At 41.9% G+C, this 20,094-nt stretch overlaps 1 protein-coding gene across 2 annotated transcripts in view; it reads left to right on the top strand.

Moving 5' to 3' along the window:
- ROR1 (receptor tyrosine kinase like orphan receptor 1) overlaps positions 1-20,094 on the top strand; it is a 256,201-nt gene that overhangs the window by 131,332 nt on the left and 104,775 nt on the right. Inside the window, exon 1 of one of the 2 annotated variants that reach the window (XM_034778854.1) lies at positions 1,099-1,186. The exons of the other annotated variant lie outside the window; for it this stretch is intronic. Within the exon in view, the coding sequence (XP_034634745.1) occupies positions 1,114-1,186 (73 nt within the window). The 5' untranslated portion in view covers positions 1,099-1,113. Of the gene's footprint in view, positions 1-1,098; positions 1,187-20,094 lie in introns of those variants that run through there. 2 annotated transcript variants of the gene reach the window in all.

Below are 20,094 nucleotides of genomic sequence, written 5' to 3'. Positions count from 1 at the left end.
TGGTAGTGTAGCCAAAGAAAACATACTTTAGTTTTGAAGCAGTCCCACCAAAACGTTGAAATCTTAAAGCTACTAATAGGCCATGCATCAGTGCTTGAGCACTTTACCGTGACATTTAATAAAGTATAATTCATATACCAGGTTTACTGAAATCATAATATTCACCAAGCCATACTAAAGGCTTTTTCAGAAGAGATCAGAAAAGAGATAAACCCGTGTTAGAGCAGGGCCAACTGGAATGCGTGCCTTAATGATAGAGAGATGTGTACTATCAACAAATCCAATTTATTGTAACTATAGAGGTCATGAAGAGAAGACATGGTACCTATGTTTCACTGTTATAACCCTCAAATAGGTGGATTGAACTAATATACATGATGTGCTATGTATTGTTTTTCCAACTGCTTTTTGAAAAAAATAAGGACAATTATTCTTAGTCTTGCTGATCAGCTGTATCACCACATTTTAGAACAATTCGGGGAGAAAGGAAATAGTTTCTCACATGTATTGCAAATTTTCACCTTGCAAGTCCTTTCTATTTTAGTGAATTTAATCATGGTGAAACATGCCAGATAAGTAATTGCAGCTCATTTTGCATCTAATTTAAATTTTGTTTTCCTGAACAGTCATTGGATGATAATGTTGCATCATTACTGATCAATATCAGATTTGAACCAGCAACTCATATCCCCTTGCTAATACTCTGAACCCTACAGTTCTCCAAGAATGCTGAGGAAGAAGTATGCGAGTCCTCTGGCCCATAAGACACACTGACCTCTTCTGGTCAGTATATAGTGCAAAACAGGAAGGAAGAAGGAACCTTGATCAGTCAGTTGTGCAGCCATGCAGGACACAGAGTACAGTTTTGCAGGAATGGGGATTCAAACCTGAGCTTGCTTCTAGGGGACTCATTTATACCCATAATAGGTCAGATATTGCAATATACCAAGAGATGCTGTTCTTCATCAGCTTCCATTGAAGTTGAAGATAGGGCTATTGGTGCAATTTCATTTCTGCAGATGTATGTTTATACAATTCCAGGACAATATGTCAACTATTTTGGAGAAAGCGACATCTACTGTATTCTGAGCAACTGGCAAGCCTCCTGCTGTAATGAATGATAATGCAGATGAAGCCGTGATGGGACAAACTTTAAAAGGTTCATACAAGTACACAAAGGTCTCAGGTGCTTATGAGAAGCCTATCCAACCGTATCAAGCTCTTTTGGTCTGGAACTTGGGCTGGGCATCTTTCAGAAATAGGCTCTTGTGAGAAGAACTGTAATTGCTGTTTTCAGACAGGCTGGAGGAATACCTTGAGAATAGACTTCCTTGCAGTGTTTTGGAAGTTGAATTTACATTACAGAGGATCCTTGATTGAAATCAAATAGCATTGATGGATGTGAGAATTAAAAGAAAAAAATATTTCACCAAACTTCTTCACATGTCAGCCATGACTCAGGTGTGTTTCAAGTTTTAGGTGAAAAGAGTAGGCTTTTCAAAGCTGGCTCCCCAGTGTCAGGTGCTGTGAATATCTTGTGGACTCTTGGCTTTTACACTTTTTTTTTTTTTTTTTTGCTTTATCTTGCAATGATCTTCAGGCTGCCCCCTTGTTCGTTTTGTTTGTTTGTTTGTTTGTTTTTTAATTATCTAAAATACTCTATTGTACCAAATAGAATCTCGAAAGCTTAAAAAAAAATCAACATGTGATCACTCTTGTGTAATATTTTAAAATATTTGGGCTATTTTAAATAATTGATTTTGTGAGATTTATTTTCCCCTTTTAAATACCTGCTGCTCATTAATATCTGCCACAAATTTTAGATATGATACTTAACCATTTACATTTGTTTTCTTTGCTTAAAAAAAATCTGAAAATTGGAACTGAGCTATTTATTTCAGTTTCAGTGTAGCTGATGTGGGTGTAAACTTTTACTCTTGAGCAATCAAAAAAATTTATATTCCTCTTATCTCCTCTGTGGATCCAGAGACCCTAGTTGTATATTTTCTGGAGAGAATGATTTCATAATGGATGGATCTTTTCCATTGGATTTGTTTATTTTTAAGAACAGAAGTCATCTTTCTTTTCACTGGCGAGACAGCTTAAAAATATCTGCAATTATTAGATGGAAAGTGGGGTAATTCAAAGTGGCTAAAATAATAGGTCCGATGCATTTTCTGTTTGCTGGGTGTAGTAGGAATGTAAAGATTAAATATATGAGAAAACTCTTGAACATGTGAAATATTAGCAATAGCAATAAAGAGACATGAAAGAGGAAAGAAGGAGAAAATTGCATTGTAAGAAAAATGAAATATGTAATTAATAACTTTGCCTCTCTCGAGTTACCAACTTGATATTTCACTGGAGTAATTAGGTTTTGTTTAGAGCAACTAGTGTGTTAGAAAATTACAACATGATTGAAGAACTAATATGTGCGTACTTCCTGTTGATCTTTCCAGAGTGAGGGTGTAAGAGATGTATTCCTTAGCAACTGGCTTTCACTGTCTCATGGCTTCGAACAGAAGTCCTAGTAGAACATGTGTGTCCAAGTGGGGGGAGGGGCCAAGTAAAAAGCTAAGAGTGGGTCACTAGCAGGAGCTGATTTCCTGGAAGCCCACGTTTGGGCATGGGGAGGATACTGGGCTCACTGGAGAAAAATCTCAGCGAAGCCTGCTGTTGAATGTGGGGAAGGGGTAGTTTCTCTTTCAGAAGTCTGAAGGTGGGAACATAGAGTTGGCCCCGGGGAAAGCCATCACGGGAAGCCCAAGGCTCTTGGGGCTGGTAGTGTGAAAGCCCAGAGTAGAGGAGTTGACTGCTGGGGTGAGAACGCTGGAAGTGAGAAGAAGTTGGGGCTGTTTGGCAAGCCAGGCTTGAGTCAGTCTCACAATGTTTGGAAGAATCGTGGGTTGATACATGTGTGCCTCCACAGCAACTGAGGGGGAAAGGTAACTGTCATTTGTGGCTAGCCGTGTCAGCTGAAGGAACTTCGATAAAATTCAGATCCGAACTTCCTGTAGTTTGAAGTGTTGAAAGCTGTGGTTTTGTTTGAGGCCCTTCTGTAGGTGGAAAGCATTGTCCCTGGATTAGGGCTGCTCTACTCTGTTCTGTTGTACAAGCCAAGCAATCCCATCTTTAACTTGAAAACCCAGTAGTCAATGACAACAGTCACAAGCAGGAGTGGTCTGGTCATTGTTAATCCTGATTAAATCTGAGGGGTCTGAAAAACAAATGGTTAATTTGGTTCCTAAACTCACACTGAAAATTAAATATTCTCAGAGTTCCATCCTATTCAACACTAAAGCTTTTCATAATACTTTGTTCTTGAACGAATGTCTGCAACGCTTACTGAAAACACTTTACCCTCTAATAATGCATTTCACCATATGTGATTATTCCCCTTTAATTTTTACAAGTGATTTTTTCAGTTAAAGATGGATGATTTTTAGCTTGTGTGGCCATTTCAATAAGTTTCTTTGCATTTACAGCCAGTTTAAATACATAAATGCTGTCTTTAACTTAAGGTCATATAGATATTGATAGAGTTGGGCCCCTTTCTGTACTAATTTCATGCCTGTAACTCCTATTCATGTCAGTGGAAAGCAGTACATGATACTTTTATAACTAATATGTAGAAGGTCAGCTAAGACCAAGTATGGAATCAGTTCAAGATCTGATATGCTTTCTGATACACTTTCTGTTGAGAATCTATAAGCTATACTTTTAAGCAGATGGACTCAATAACCAATAGGATATTTTCATGTCTAACTTTTATGATCCATCATCTTACCAGCCCACAGTGGTGTTTCTTAATCAGTATAGATGTTCAAACCTTATCTGATTAGATAACCATATGGAGCATTAATTGTGATCTGTTTTCCTCATGCAAAATGCACAATAGCATTCCTTTTAGAAACCATTCTCCTTATAGCATTTAGACCAGAATTATCAGGTTTTTTATTTTCTAATTTTTTACAACCGATGTATAGTTCATTGAAAACCCAAGATATTAATAATTAATAATTCATCTGTCTCTTGAGCTTGTTCTAGAGATCACCTCTCTCCCTGTTGTCCATCCTAACCAGTCAAATAGCTGACAGATACTTGGAGATAGCCTCTAGATTTGAATTGGGTGGGAAGAGCAGGGTGTGCATAGGTGGGGAGAAAGGGGGAAGTCTTTGATTTTAGAATTTGCTTCTCTTGGGTGGAAAAAGCAGGAGTTGATTGGCGTTCAGGGCATAGCTCAGGTCATTGCCTGAGAAGGTGACGGGAGAAGTGTATATGTACTGTTACTGCTATGATCTGAGGAAGTTGTTTTTGAGCCCTTTTGAGGTGACACTGTGTCAATTAGCATTCATTCAAAAACAAACTGAAAACTTTGCAAAAATTGTTTATTTTTTTGTGAAAAGTTGAAACAATTCAAAGAAACCTGAATTTTTGATCAACTCCTATTAGTTCTGCGATAAATGTTGCTTTTATAAGTTATATGCATTGGTCTGGGAGTAGCTACATCCCATTATATAAATATGAAAATATTTAAATCAATACATTCTCTATTTGTGACATTACAAATGCCACGTACAGAGGCTTTCAGGTAAGGAGTTTGCAGCAATGGCCAGCAAACTCTCAGAAACAAAGCTCATGTGTTTAGGAATGTCTCTAGGAAAGAAACGAAAAAAGGTGCAAAGAAATACTGAAAATGTATCAGCAGGAGTGTCTCTAAATATCAGAGCTCAGTGAGGTTTGAAATTAAAGCATGTCTTTCACTCCACAGAGCTGTCACCAGTTAGCAATCTTGATGAGAGCAGTGTGCGATGTGTTTTAGAACAGCCTTGCAAAATTCTATTCTTTCTCACTGGTAATATTTTTGATGGCTGAGTGATTTATTTTTAGTAGATGAATAAAAAACCTTTATATTCACTTTTTCATTATCATCCCTATTGTGCTAGGCACGGGCAAGTAAACTTTGTGCATGGGCTGCTAAATTTTTAAACTGTTTGGCAAGGTTTTGTTAGATGCTGATTAAAATGAGTGCTGAGACTGATAACTATAACTATGGATAACTATCCCTACAGTACCCATGGCATGGACAAAGTGCCACACTGAATACTTTTTACTTCGGAAAGTGTATTCCTTTCGATTTATTTCTTCTAATGTTTTAATCACTAAAGTCCTGATTCAGCAGACTACTTCGGCACATGCTTAAGTCGTGTTGAGGTTAAGTTTGCTTAATCAGGTCTTGAATTCTGTTCAGCGGAAAGTTGAGTCTTAGAGAGTAGCTTCGTTTTGTTGCTAAAGTTTACCAGATGCTTGGTGTTATTTGTGCGTCATGCATGACTTTGGCTGAGTAATTAAAATTCCTGCTAAGCGTCCTTTTAAGAGTTCAAAAAAACCTGTTTAAACCTTTGACTTGTCAGAATATTTCCAATTAATTACAAGGTTAGATATGTATAAATTTAATTCTTCTAAATTGCTCCTTCCCCTCCCACTCCCACTTGTACAGATCTGTGTGGGGCAGTAATTTCCCCTCTTCAAGGAGAGCCATAAGAAAGGACTTATTGAGGGGGGGACTCTGAGCAGTCCCTTGCTAGGGGCAACATTTGCAAGGTTTTCTACCCATCCACTGTGTGGAAAAGTCTCCCCGCTCCCCACCCAAACCCAGTAAATTATATATTCCAACAAATAAATGAGATTGGATGAAGTCCCTCATGTGGAAACCTCACACCATAGAATGTATTTATCCTCAATGGAGCTAGAGAAAAAAATGTCATTTTATTGAATATTAACGACAGCATGACGCATTTCAAAGAGTTATCAAATTATGTTCATGACCTAATAGGTGCACCTGAAATTAACTGTAAGTATCTGCACAATAACAGTGCATGTATGAGCTTTTAGTGGTAAGGCTCAGATGGATAGAAATGTACTATAAAATAGCCAAACCACCATGAGAGAAAAACTTAGCTTTGCCCACAGAAGAACAGCCAGCTTCTTTATTGCTTCAAATTGCATACATTTTTTTGCTCCGAAAAGTGCTGGAGGGGCCACAATTTCATGACATCTGACAGATGCAAACACAGAAAGAACAACAGAGAGATATTTTACTCTATTTGGCTAATCCTCTAATAGTTGAGGTAATTTAGTATTTTGTTTCAGATGACTGAAATTTTTGTTTCCTTTTCTGAGTGAGTGGATTGTCATTCTCTTAAATATTGACGTTAATCTCCCTAGTTGGAAGCAAACCAAGCTCCTGTATTTCTAATCCTCTCAAATAGTCTATACTTCAGATCAGTTTACCAGACCAGACTATATCACCTTCCCATAAATGCTTTAAGTCATATTTGCCATGATATTTATTTATTAGGATGCAGCCATTTTCTACATCAATTATGTCACGTCTCAGCAGACAGATTTCTCTTTTTCAAAGGAGATTGAGTTCTTTGTAAAAAAAAAAAAAAAAAAAAAAAAAAAAAAAAAATCTTGAGAGCCTCTATATCGAGTATTCTGCAAAACTTTTCTCAAATATGAAATATTTAGGGAATCTTTTTGCCCAAAGAATTTTGGGGCCCTATCCTGTTATTGGTTTCCCATTACTACTTATGGACTAACAGCAGTGTATGGCCCAAACTGCTGCAGTATAAAGTTTTTATGTATAAAAATGGGTCGTGTAGGCATTTTAACCCCTTCCCCCATTGAACACTTTATATTGGGTTTGATGTGCTCATTTTAAGTCTCTGCTGTGCCTTTCAATGCTGAGTACTGTGGTGGATCTGCACTGCACCACCAGGAGCTCTAGGAGGCATTGGGCCTGCTGCAGGACACTTTTCTTCGCAGCACAGGGGACTGTGGTAGCTGCCCAAGTCTAGAGCAGGGTGCCAGTGTCCACTCTTCTCTGCACCCAGCTGCCTCTGTTGGCCAAGCGGGATTTTGCTCAGGGAATTCTACACACTAGTTACCTACAAAAATTACAGTCATAGGCATACCTAGTCAAGCTCTTTCCTCTGGTAGCTGGACTTCTATTATTTGTTTTTATTGAGGAGTTTCATTGGAAATAAAACATCTGCTTTTGTTCCACACCCGACCTCCCCACCAACTTACAGTTACTGGAATTGGCCTAAAAATGGGAATATATTTCATGTACATTTTTGCCAAAAAATGCCCCTCTTTTTCATTGATAACTTGTGAAATTAAGCAAATGTCAGCCAGGTCTAACAGTTACGTTAATGGCCTGATCCTCTTCCACTGGTGTTCATACAAAACTTTGGGAGAGCAGCATTAGCTCCCAAATGATGAAACTAGCAAGAGTGGCTAGGGAACTAAGAGGGGGAAGGGACTCTTAGGATTTCCTTGCTGTTTTTCTTCAATTGCTCGGCCAGGTGTTGGATGGGTTCTGAAACCCTCAGAATGAACAAGAATTCAGTTTGTCACACCTGGGATCCCCCCAGATTTATCCTCTGCATCTACTATGGAATCCCCATGTCATCTTCCTTTTGGTTTCCTGGCCATGCAGCTCCAGTGATGGCTGAGAAGGACAATAGGTTATTAAATTAAGCCCAAATGTAGGGTGTGAGACTTCCCAAACTGCTTGGTGCTGGAATATCTTTCTCACTCATTATGTCATAGTGGAGTACACATGGTATAGAATCATAAAAATGTAGAACTGGAAGGGATCTTGATAGGTCATCTAGTCCAGTCCCCTGCACTTAGGCAGGACTAAATATTATCTAGTATCAGGGGGTAGCCGTGTTAGTCTGTATCTACAAAAACAACAAGGAGTCTGGTGGCACCTTAAAGACTAACAGATTTATTTGGGCATAAGCTTTCGTGAGTAAAAACCTCACTTCTTTGGATGCATAGAGTGAAAGTCACAGATGCAGGCATTATATACTGACACATGGAGAGCAGGAAGTTACTTCACAAGTGGAGAACCAGTGTTGACAGGGCCAATTCAATCAGGGTGGATGTAGTCCACTCCCAATAATAGATGAGGAGGTGTCAATTCCAGGAGAGGAAAAGCTGCTTCTGTAGTGAGCCAGCCACTCCCACGAGGTTTGCTACAGGGATAGGTTCCTGGGTTGGTGTTTCTGTGGTGTGGTGTGTAGTTGCTGGAGGCAGGCCAGTCCTCGCTTACAGACAACCCCCCAACCTGAAGCAAATACTCACCAGCAACTACACACCACACCACAAACCTGTAGCAAACCTCGTTGCCTACTCTGTCCCCATATTTACTCTGGCAACAGCATCAGAGGACCCAACCACATCAGCCACACCATCAGGAGCTCATTCACCTGCACATCCTCTAATGTCATATATGCCATCATGTGCCAGCAATGCCCCTCTGCCATGTACATTGGCCAAACGGGACAGTCCCTCCGCAAAAGAATAAATGGACACAAATCGGACATCAGGAATGGTAACATACATAAGCCAGTAAGTGAACACTTCAATCTCCCTGGTCATTCTATTACAGATTTAAAAGTCACTATCATTGAACAAAAAAACTTCAGAAACAGACTTCAAAGAGAAACAGCAGAACTAAAATTCATTTGCAAATTCAACACCATTAATCTGGGCTTGAATAGGGACTGGGAGTGGCTGGCTCACTACAGAAGCAGCTTTTCCTCTCCTGGAATTGACACCTCCTCATCTATTATTGGGAGTGGACTACATCCACCCTGATTGAATTGGCCCTGTCAACACTGGTTCTCCACTTGTGAAGTAACTCCCTGCTCTCCATGTGTCAGTATATAATTCCTGCATCTGTAACTTTCACTCTATGCATCCAAAGAAGTGAGGTTTTTACTCACGAAAGCTTATGCCCAAATAAATCTGTTAGTCTTTAAGGTGCCAGCAGACTCCTTGTAAATATTATCTAGACCATCCCAGACAAGTGTTTGTCTAACCTGTTCTTAAAAGCCTCCAATGACAGGGACTCCACAACCTCCCGAGGTAATTTGGTCCAGTGCTTAACTATTCTAATAGTTAGGAAGTTTTTTCTAGTGTCTAACCTATATCTAGTGTCTAACCTACATCTTCCTTATTGCAATGTAAGCTCATTATGGGTATGTCTATACTACGAAATTAGTCAGTGGAGTGCATCCTCAATACCATGGCTAGCATCAACTCACGGAGCGGTACACTGTGGGTTATCCCACAGTCCCCGCAGTCTCCGCTGTCCATTGGAATTCTGGGTTAAGCTCCCAATGCCTGATGGGTCAAAAACATTGTCACGGGTGGTTTTGGGTACTTGTCTCCCCTCCCTTCCTCCGTGAAAACGGCAGACAATCATTTCGCGCCTTTTTTCCTGGATTATCTGTGCAGACGCCATAGCACGACAAGCATGGAGCCCGCTCAGCTCACCACTGCTGTTGTGAGCATAGTAAACACCTCGCGCATTATCCTGCAGTATGTGCAGAACCTGGCCAGGAGCCGCCAGCACGAGGACGATTGTGAGGAGGACATGGACACAGATGTTCCTGAAAGCACGGGCTGTGGCAATTGGGACATCATGGCGGTAGTGGGGCAGGTTGATACAGTGGAACGCCTATTCTGGTCCTGGCAAACAAACACAGACTGATGGGACCGCATAGTGTTGCAGATATGGGATGATTCCGAGTGTCTGCAAAACTTTCACATGTGTAAGGCCACTTTCCTGGAACTTTGTGAGTTGCTTTCCACCGCCCTGAAGCGCAGGAATACCAAGATGAGAGCTGCCCTGACAGTTGAGAAGCGAGTGGCGATAGCCCTGTGGAAGCTTGCAATGCCTGACTATCAGTTGAGAATCAATTTGGAGTGGGCAAATCGACTGTGATCCAAGTAGCCAAGGCAATCACTAACCTTCTGCTAGCAACGGTAGTGACTCTGGGAAATGTGCAGGTCATAGTGGATGGCATTGCTGCAATGGGGTTCCCTAACTGTGATGAGGCGACAGACGGAACGCATATCCCTATCTTGGCACCGGCCAGCTTGCCAACCAGTACGTAAACCGCAAGGGGTACTTCTCAATGGTGCTGCAAGAACTGGTGGATCACAAGGGATGTTTCACCGACATCAACATGGGATGGCTGGGAAAGGTGCATGGCGCTCACATCTTTAGGAGCTCCGGGCTGTTTGAACAGCTGCAAGAAGGAACTTACTTCCCAGACCAGAAAATTACTGTTGGGGATGTTGAAATGCCAATAATTATCCTTGGAGACCCAGCCTACCTATTGCTCCCCTGGCTTATGAAGCCATACACAGGCAGGCTGGACAGTAGTAAGGAGCAGTTCAACTATAGACTGAGCAAGTGCAGAATGGTAGTAGAATGTGTCTTTGGATGTTTAAAAGCTCGCTGGCGCTGTTTGCTGACTAGGTTAGACCTAAGCGCAACCAATATTCCCATTGTTATTGCTGCTTGCTGTGTGTTCCATAATATCTGTGAGAGTGAGGGGGAGACGTTTATGGTGGGGTGGGAAGTTGAGGCAAATCGCCTGGTGGCCGATTTTGAGCAGCCAGACACCGCGGTGATTAGAAGAGCACAGCTAGGTGCACTGCGCATCAGAGAGGCTTTGAAAACCAGTTTCATGACTGGTCAGGCTACGGTGTGACGGTTGTGTGTGTTTCTCCTTGATGCAAACCCGCCCCCTTTGTTGATTTTAATTTCCTATAAGCCAACCACCCTCCCCACTTGGATCACAGCTGGCAAAGGAAATAAAGTCACTATTGTTTTGAAGCCAGGCATTCTTTCTTTATTAATTAAAAAAAGTGAAATAACTGACAAGGTAGCCCAGGTGGGGTGGGGGAGGAGAGAAGGACAAGGCCACATTGCTTATTGTAGCCACACTACAAATCAAAACTGTTTGAATGACAGCCTTCTTTTGCTTGGGCCATCTTCTGGAGTGGAGTGGCTGGGTGCCCGGAGCCTTTCTCCCCTCCCTCCTGCGTTCTTGGGCGTCTGGGTGAGGAGGATATGGAACTTGGGGAGGAGGGCAGGCTGCACATTTAACTGTACAACAGTGTGCATAATTTTCATTTAACTTGTCTGGATAATATTTATTCAAGCCTAGACAACTGAAAAGTAAGGTAATTTGATTGCTCAGGTTTAAGGAATAGATTACTACTGTATCCAGATGTGAGAAACAACAGACCAATGATTCTAGACCAAAAAAAGAAAAGGCGTCAGCTCCCAGTAACCTCCTCCCCCCGATCATTACATTCACAGTAAATCTTTTGAATGTTGAAGTCAGTTTAAAGATTTGTAGTTTAAACTTTTGCCAACCCAGCCTTGCAAAAATTTTACCCCCAAATAAGCTTGAAAATGAATGTTGTCAAAATGCTGACTGCTCAAAAGAGCAGTGTTACAAAGCAAAGCTGTAAATCAGCCTTACTGGGAAAAACAAGGCCCAGAAGAAAGTAAGCAATAGGTCTCAATATGGCTAGCACGGGGATTTGTTGCCTGATAAATCTATACAGGATTTTCAGCAACAGTTATTAAGCCAAAACATTAGACAGTCAGCAATAAAGAAATGCATGATCTGGCTTGCAAGGCTTTCTTCTCTCTACCTTTCCATTCCCCCCCAAGCTAAATGGGTTTTTCTCTGCTTTGACTTCATGAGAAACACCTAATCTCCTTGACCCTGAAACTGTTTCTCTCTTTTTTTCTTTTGCTACTTAGTTTTTCTTTAGTTAGGGTGACTGATAACCTTATGTTCAATTATCACTTTGACACTTACTCTTCCTCCTCACTGCAGCAAATTTAATTTATTGATATATAGAAATATAGCAAATGGCCAATCAACTCACATGACAATATCAGACAACTTATCTGTATTTCAGATGTGTTGCCTACTAACCGTAGGTTAGCAAAAGTATGAGTTATTACCTACATAGTTCTGTTGGTGTGCATAGTTACCATAATATAAATGGAGAGGAACATTTTTGAATGGAAGTCACAAGCAAAACAGTGTAATTATGCGGTCACTTTTTCAAAAATGGCTTCTAAAATGCAGGCTCTATTTTATGTATGTCCAATTTTCCATCCATCAAAAGTTTGTACAAACAAGATGCCTTCATACGTGCCACTTTGGTATTTAGTATTAGATGTCCAACTACCTGATTTGTATGTACAAATGCAGTACCCCAAAAACCAATGTTTTACTTGTGAAAAATCACTTGCCCAGTTTTAGAGACAAGATTAAATCCCCTTAAAAAGAACAGAATTTGGCCTATTACATGTAAATATCATCACCACACTGTCAACTGGCCGTTCCTTTCATCTCACTGGTAATGAGCTATTTAATATTTTCTTTTTGTAGTGTTCACATTTTATAACATTTGCTTGTGAAATTCAAAGCGATAATCAAATATAATTAAGATCAAATCAAAAATATTAAGATTAGAAAGGTGCAAGGAAACACCTTTAGTGTTGCAGAAGACTGCAAACATTGTGGGGTTTCTCAGAACATTTAGAATTAGTTTTGAAGAAATGAAAATAATATTTTTATAACAAACTAAATGAGCGAATGTTATGGGTCATGGGCGGTGGGGGGGGGGGCAGGGGACGAAGGCGAGTCTTAGTGCTGGATCCCTTAGAATGCCTCTTGGCTTTGCATTTCTCTCTAATGCGCCTTGGTTTTGTTCCCAAAGCTACATCTGTCTTTTTGTTCCAGGGATCAAGGAAAGGCTATTTGTGCCCCAGCTCCAACTGCTTCCTCTCCTCTAGTCCCTAGAGTTCTCTCTGTCCTGTGCGGGTGACTATATTCCCTTAATTTTTTTCACTATTTCCTAGTCCTTTACCATTGAATGTCAATGTGAGTTAAGTGCCTAACTGCCCTTTGTGCCTTTCAAAATCTCCACATTGTGCCTGTGATGGAGTCCTTCCAGTCACAATATCCTGCACCTTTCCCATAGGGTCAGTGCATCATCCAGAACTATTTATAACTAGATTACCCTTTGGTCAGCCTCTCAATCTGTTTTCCTCTTACCCGCTACCAAAGACCTTCATGCTATAGTCAGGCCTTCAGAACTAAACCGCGCTACATCAAAGCCTTGATGCTTCATTGGGGACTTCTGACATCTTTCCTTCTTGTCTCACCAAATGTCTGCTCACACCACCATGCCACATAGCGAAGGCTAATACACTTCAGCCCTGGGTTTGGTTTTTACTTAGAATGGCTTGTTATTTAAAGTGGGGGTGCGCATGAGTCTTTATTGCTTGCTTTATGAGTTATGACTATTCCTAACTTTTGAAGATAGCACCTTAATCCCACTCTTCCTATCACTTTGCCAAACAACGATGGACCTCACATTTCACTCCTCTTTCCAGCTTGTATCGCTACTCTGGACAGACATATTTCATAGATATTGATTCCCACTTTTAGGCAGCCACACTTGAATATGTTGGTGTATATACATGTTAATTGATGGCACTGACTTAGTGTTTTAATAGCAACACATTGTGTAATTTACAGTGCAGTGGCCAGTATGGGGGCAAAGGAGCGTGAATGGTACCGGAAATTGTAACTAACAACAGTCTAGTTAAAACAACAGTCTTGGTTTTTTTGTCTGCTTTCTACCAGTCCAGAAATTATGCAGAGTTCTCTTGTTAAATCTCCAACTATGCAACACTGAAAGATCCTTGGATACTGAAATTGCTGAGTACACACTAATGGTGCCACAGTGTCCTCGCTCTGTGCCAAAGCAAATTTCTGAGAGTTACGTAATTCTCCTCCCCAGCATCTGAGTTAGGTAAAAATGTTCCGCACATTTGAGTTGCTGTAAAAGCATGTAATCTGCAGGGTCCTGGAGTTTATCAGAATTCCAAGGCAGACATCATGGCATCGGATTTCACAAAGCCTTCCTCCCAGAGCATTAGCCAGGTTGGCTTGTAATGTTAATTCCCTCACTTATCGTCACTGCATTAGCTTCTACTTTTGATTTCTAAAAATATAGTTCAGCCTCAAATGAAACACAAGATGCTTCTTTCAGTGGGGTCAGCAAAGCTTACAGAAGGTGAGGACCAAAGAATAACAATTGAATTTCACCAACGGTGATTTTAAAAAAGTCTGCAGTGCCTTCTTCAGAGGACCAAATAACTCCTTGAACTCCATAGATCCCCATGTTACAATATTCAGAGTATTTTACTTCAGGAGTCTGAGCATATACTGTTCATTTAAGACCTACAAACTCCAGCAATGGATCCCTAATGTCTAAAAAGGCAGATTTTTTTTTCTCATTCATAGATTGTTATAATGCAGGGATAGGCAACCTTTGGCACGCGGCCTGCCAGGGTAATTCCCCTAGCGGGCCAGGGCGGTTTGTTTACCTGCTGCATCCACAAGTTCGGCCGATCACGGCTCCCACTGGCCGCGGTTTACCGCTTCAGGCCAATGGGGGCTGCGGGAAGCGGTGCGGGCAGAGGGATGTGTTGGCTGCCACTTCCTGCGGCCCCCATTGGCCTGGAGCGGCAAACCCCGGCCAGTAGGAAACGAGATTGTCCAAACCTGCGGACGCGGCAGGTAAACAAACCGCCCCGGTCCGCTAGATGGCTTACCCTGGTGGGCCGCATGCCAAAGGTTCCTGATCCCTGTTATAATGTGTATAGCACACGCAAATACAAACCATTCAAATAAACATTACAGATGGGCAATCAATATCCCCAGACTGCTGCCACTCAATGCTTATTCATTAAAACCAAGGTTAAACGGACGCATCTTGTAGCAAGCCATAATGGACTCTGATGGATTGTGAGGTCCAAAGATGGCCTGGATCCAGGCCCCCCTCTCCCCTATTCATGAAAAGCTCACCTATGGGACAGAGAGCAAGGTTATCTCAGCTGACGACTGTAATATTAGCCAGTTGGTATTTGTGGTGGGTTAGGAATGGGGGATCTTTTAAATGTCTCCATCAGCTTCTTCATTCGGAGACACCTTTTACTGGCTGCTAACAGTTTATAGGGGACTTCTGACTAGCTGATCGGGAGAATAAAAGTGGGATTTTCAGAAGTGCTCAGTATTGCTTCTTAATTGGAGTTTTCCATTGACTTCAATGAGAGCAGAATTAAAACAAGTTAGTGCGTTATGAAAATCCCACCTCTTAAAGATAAATTTCCTCTTACACTTTTTAAAAAGATAATCTCAGGAGCCAAGTCTTTGAGCATTTACAATTATGCAGAGTTTCAGCTCTTGTTTTCCTTGCAGGTCATCTCATTAACTTTAGATAATTGGTGGGGAGTGATATGGGCAGGGGAACATATAGACATTTACTGCTATTTAATCTTTCAACAAGCTTGCTCTTTGTGTTTGCTGAGATCAGAAGATGGGATTTGGTTTAAACAAACACAGACTATGTTACTGTAGGCACCTTCCTCTCCCACTCAGGAATCAAAAGTGGCTTTTTATACACATCATAATCTCTTACCTAAGAGTACAGAGCAATCTTGACTGTTTAACTACTCTGTGTGGGAATCTACTGCTTCTCTCAGTGACTGCCTGCAATCTAAACACTGGTTTGTAAATTACACGCTTACACCCCAACTGCCAGGAACTTCTTCCCTGTCCAATGCATCAGGTGCTTATTCCATGAAATCTTTCCTTGCTAATTCCTCAGGCATAGAAGTTTGTTTTATTTATTTACTTACACAAACAGGCCAACCTGCACTACCAAGTGCCCTGTGTCTGCCACATAATGTTTGTCTATTTGGGGCAGGTACCACGTCTTCTTCGTTTGTTCTGCGCAGTGCCAGTTACTATGGTGTTCAGTAAACCAATCCTGAAGGCCTTATGCAGCTTTTACTTCATCCTTGCGTAGGCAGATTTCCCACTGAGCAGAGTGACAACTTTCCCTGAGTAAGGATTCAGAATAACAAGTGAGGGCCCAGTTTCAAGGACAGGAAGTATATTTATTGCCGATTGATTCTGTCAAGTGAGGTGGATGGTATGACTGGAGATGGAAGACCGCAGCGATACAAATTTATTGAATCATTACATAAATATTGAAGGGAGTTTATATAAATGTTCTTCTCATTAAAGGAAGAAGAAATTGTATTTGCTTACTTTAACATTCGATACTTCAGGTTGGTGAAACGTGAGGTTAAGAATGTCATTTAAATCTTTTCCTTCTGCTGACCGATCTAGGCAGAACTACCTGATGCATAGCAGAATTTGGCAGGTATGTTTCAATAGTTTATTGGTTTCGATGGACTTTTAGGCCACAGCAGCACAAAAGGGCTGGATGGGGAAGGACCAGCAGTAAAATGGTTATTAGTAAAAGAAGTGATCGGGTTATATAATTAAAATGCCTTTCTGTAGTACAGGAGTGGCCAAACCACAGTTCATGAGACGCATGTGGCTCTTTTACAGTTAAAGTGCAGCTCATGGAGCCCCCCACGTCCCTCCCCCCATTCTCTGCCTACCAGACTGGGGGAGAGGTGGGAGCTTGGGGCTTCTGCCCTGTTGTGGGGCTTCAGTCCCATGGGACATGACTGACTGGGCTTGGGGCTTCAGCCCTGCCAGGCACCTCCTGTGTGGCTGAAGCCTTGAGTTCCCCCTTCCCACAGGGCTGAAGCCCCGAGCCCCAGCAGGCATGCCCGGCTCTCAAACTTCTGAAGATTATTGTATGTGGCTCGGACAGTCCGTAAGTTTGGCCACCCCTGGTAGTTAGATCATCTGACCGGGAGTGAGGATTCCAGGGTTCTAGTCCCAAAATGTAATGGATCTTAAGTGCTTTGCTGAATAGGGATGGTTTGAGTAATTTGGTATGTTGGTGCCTATTAACCTACAGTGGCCACGCCCTTTAACTATTCCAGATCTGTGTCCATTGAGACTCCTGGAGGTCCAGAGCTGATCAGGGTGTAAGGGAATTAGGGAGCAGTTATACACCTAACTCACTGAAAGTCAGTGGGATTTGGGAATCCTGCTCCCCTTAATACCTTTGAAATTCTCCCCCAACCCATATACGCTTTACTCATAACCTCATCGTGTAGATTTGTCATTACATGTGTTCTGATTGCTAATAGGCTGCGTGCAGTTAAATAGATAGATGTATCAATGTGTTAAAATAAAAGGCCAGACACAGAATGAAATAATTCCAGTCTCCATGAGAAATGCTTCTCCAAGAAGTTAAAAAATGGGAAAATAGTATGTTATCATGTGCCCACCTGCAGCAGAAATAATCCTTGGTCAGAGATGAGATGCACAGGATATGGATATATATATATATAAAAGGTGATACACGATCTGTGGTACATTGCTGTATGTGCATGCACCCAGCAAAACTCAAAGGGGTTACATTACCCCAAATCAGTCTCAGTTAAAATATATATATATGTGTGTGTATATATATATAATGTGTGTGTGTGTATATGTGTATATGTAAAATCCTATGGTTACAAAGTTTAAAAGCCAGTAATGCAAGGAAACCAAGATCATGGGCTACACTCTGCTTTGTGGTTTTGAGGGAACCACATCGCTCCAGAATTCCTGCCTTCAGCATCCCAAGCCAGAAATTTTAAAGAAGATCCAATTCACTGAGAACTGCGGTGAAAAAGACACTTCCACACGATTGATATTTACAATTTATACATTTTTGAAGGAAAAATAGTTCGTTTCCATACTCACTTCATTGCCCATGGTTAGTAGAAGTATTTGCTTCCCTCTAGAAAAGCCAATACACTGCTCTTGGGGGATCTGGCCCTACAAACTTTGTATATGCGTAACTCCTGTTGAAGCTTGGGGTGGTTTCACATGTGGAGTTCCTACTGGATCTGGCTTTTCCTTTGTAACGTGCTTGAGCATAAAATACAGATAATTTTTCTTGTGCATATCTGAGGGAATGTAGTATTGGTGAGAAGAGCTGGACTGACGGTCCTGGGAGTTGAAATCCACCATCCACAGAACATTTACAGCCCAGACATCAGGAATACAAGCATCTCTGCCCTGACCTGCCAGTCTGCCAAATCTGACATGGAAGGGTGGCTCACAGTGTGAGAGAGAATTCCAGCCCTTCTGTTGAGTCCGTGACCTCCATAGTTCAGTTGCTGACACAGTTACTAATGTCTGTTACTTGTGATTTCTGTGATGTAGCCATTCGGACTGAGACCACCGAACATAACATCATTATCAAGTCAGGTAACCCACAAGGAAATCCCCTCTCTGTCTTCTAAACCCCCCTTTCTGTATCTTATACATATATATATATTTTAGAAGCTGTTTACATAATGTCACAGTCTATTATCCGAAACCCTGTATACAACACCATTACCAACAGCAGTACATGCAGCCTCAGCCAAAGATGGTTATGTTTGGGACATTATTTTAAGTAAGAAAATACACAACTTGGCAATTTTATAAAATACACAACTTGGCAATTTTATATTTTTAGAAGGATTTAAAGAAAGCTACAAAACTGAGATGGTTCCAAAGACATTAACTTGTGCTGGATTTTCCAGGTAATACCCTGGACTAAGCTCAAATACAGTAACTCCTCACTTAGTCACCCCGGTTAATGTTGTTTCGTTGTTACGTTGCTGATCGATTAGGGAACATGCTCATTTAAAGTTGTGCAATGCTCCACTATTATGTTGTTTGGCTGTCTGCTTTCTCCACAGCTGGCAGCCTCTCTGCCCTCCCTCCTCCCCACAGCGCCTCCCGCCCACCAGCAGACCCCGCAGATCAGCGCCTTCCCCTTCTTCCCCCAGCCTCCTACCTGCGGCAATCAGCTGGCTTGCGGCATTCAGGAGGGAGTGGGGAGGAGCGAGGACATGGCGTGCAGGCTCTCCCTCCCTTCCCTGCCTCCTGAACACCGCATACCAGCTGATTGCCCCGGGTGGGGGGGGGTGAGCATGCGCGCCAAGTCCTTGCTCCTCCCTCCTGCCTCCTAAACGCTGCAAGCCAGCTGATTGCTCCAGGCAGGAGGGAGGGAGGGGGGAGGAGCGAGGACTCGGCGTACATCGCCCCTCCCTCGCCTGCCTCCTGCCCGCAGCAATCAGCTGGCCTGCAGCGTTCAGAAGGGAGGGGGGAGGAGCGAGGATGCAGCGTGCGAAGTAAAGGGGGAAGCGGGGGGACAAGAGGTGGGTCAAGGGTGAGGACTTGGGGGAGGGGGTAGGGTGGATGGGCCAAGGGTTGAGCCCCCTACCCCCAGCAAAGTCAGTGCCTGTGCTTGCAAGAACAGCAAGAGGAGCAGCCGGACAATCCAGCCTCTTCCACTCTCTGACTCACTGCCTCAAGCTTCATACTCAGCAGTGATAATTGTAGTATTAAATTGTTTGTTTAAAACGTATACCTGTATTAAATTGCTTGTTTAAAATGAATTTTTTTGCCAGACAAAAGGCATTATATATTCCCTGGAACCTAACCCCCCCACATTTACATTAATTCTTATGGGGAAATTGGCTTCACTTAACATCGTTTCACTTAAAGTTGCATTTTTCAGGAACATAACTACAACGTTAAGTGAGGAGTTACTGTAGTCCTAGAACAGCCACGTAATTAAATGTAAAGTTTCTAGTCTTGTAAAATAAAAAGCCAGATTGATTACTTCCGAACCTTTCACATACACCCAGTGCTGTAGCTTTGCCGATCTAACCCCGGTATAGACATAGCTAGGGTGACAGAAGAATGCTTCCGTCGACCTACCTATCATTTCTCAGGGAGATGGAGTTCCTCCAGCAATGGAAACACCTCTTTTGTCACAATAAGAAGTGTCTACAGCAGCATAGCTACAGCACCATAGTTGTACTGCTGTGGTGCCGTACTGTAGATGTAACTTAAATCTGCAGAATCTCACTTTTTGGTTTTAATCATTTTCAGTCAAAGAGGAAATCCAATTGGAGACTATTCATGTTGCTCCTTAACTGATGGTGAAGTGAGACTGTGGGTCAATTTCAGCCCTAAAATAAGTGAACACAATTCATTTGTACTCTGTAGAACTTGCTTATACCTGGGCAAAATTTGCCCCACCGTCACCACCAGCTGCTGAGCCTGGTACCTATGCAACGTTTTGACCAGGGAACAATAAATTAGGAACAGTAATCAAAACCTATTTTTTGGTTAGGCAGTGCAGTGAGCTGCCTCTAGGTAACCAGTTGGCCCAATGGAAATACACTTTGATCAGCTTGATTTG

Source organism: Trachemys scripta, chromosome 8 (genome assembly GCF_013100865.1).
Source record: "Trachemys scripta elegans isolate TJP31775 chromosome 8, CAS_Tse_1.0, whole genome shotgun sequence".
In the NCBI taxonomy this organism is placed as follows: Eukaryota; Metazoa; Chordata; order Testudines; family Emydidae; genus Trachemys; species Trachemys scripta.
This window is presented reverse-complemented; position numbering and strand designations above follow the sequence as displayed.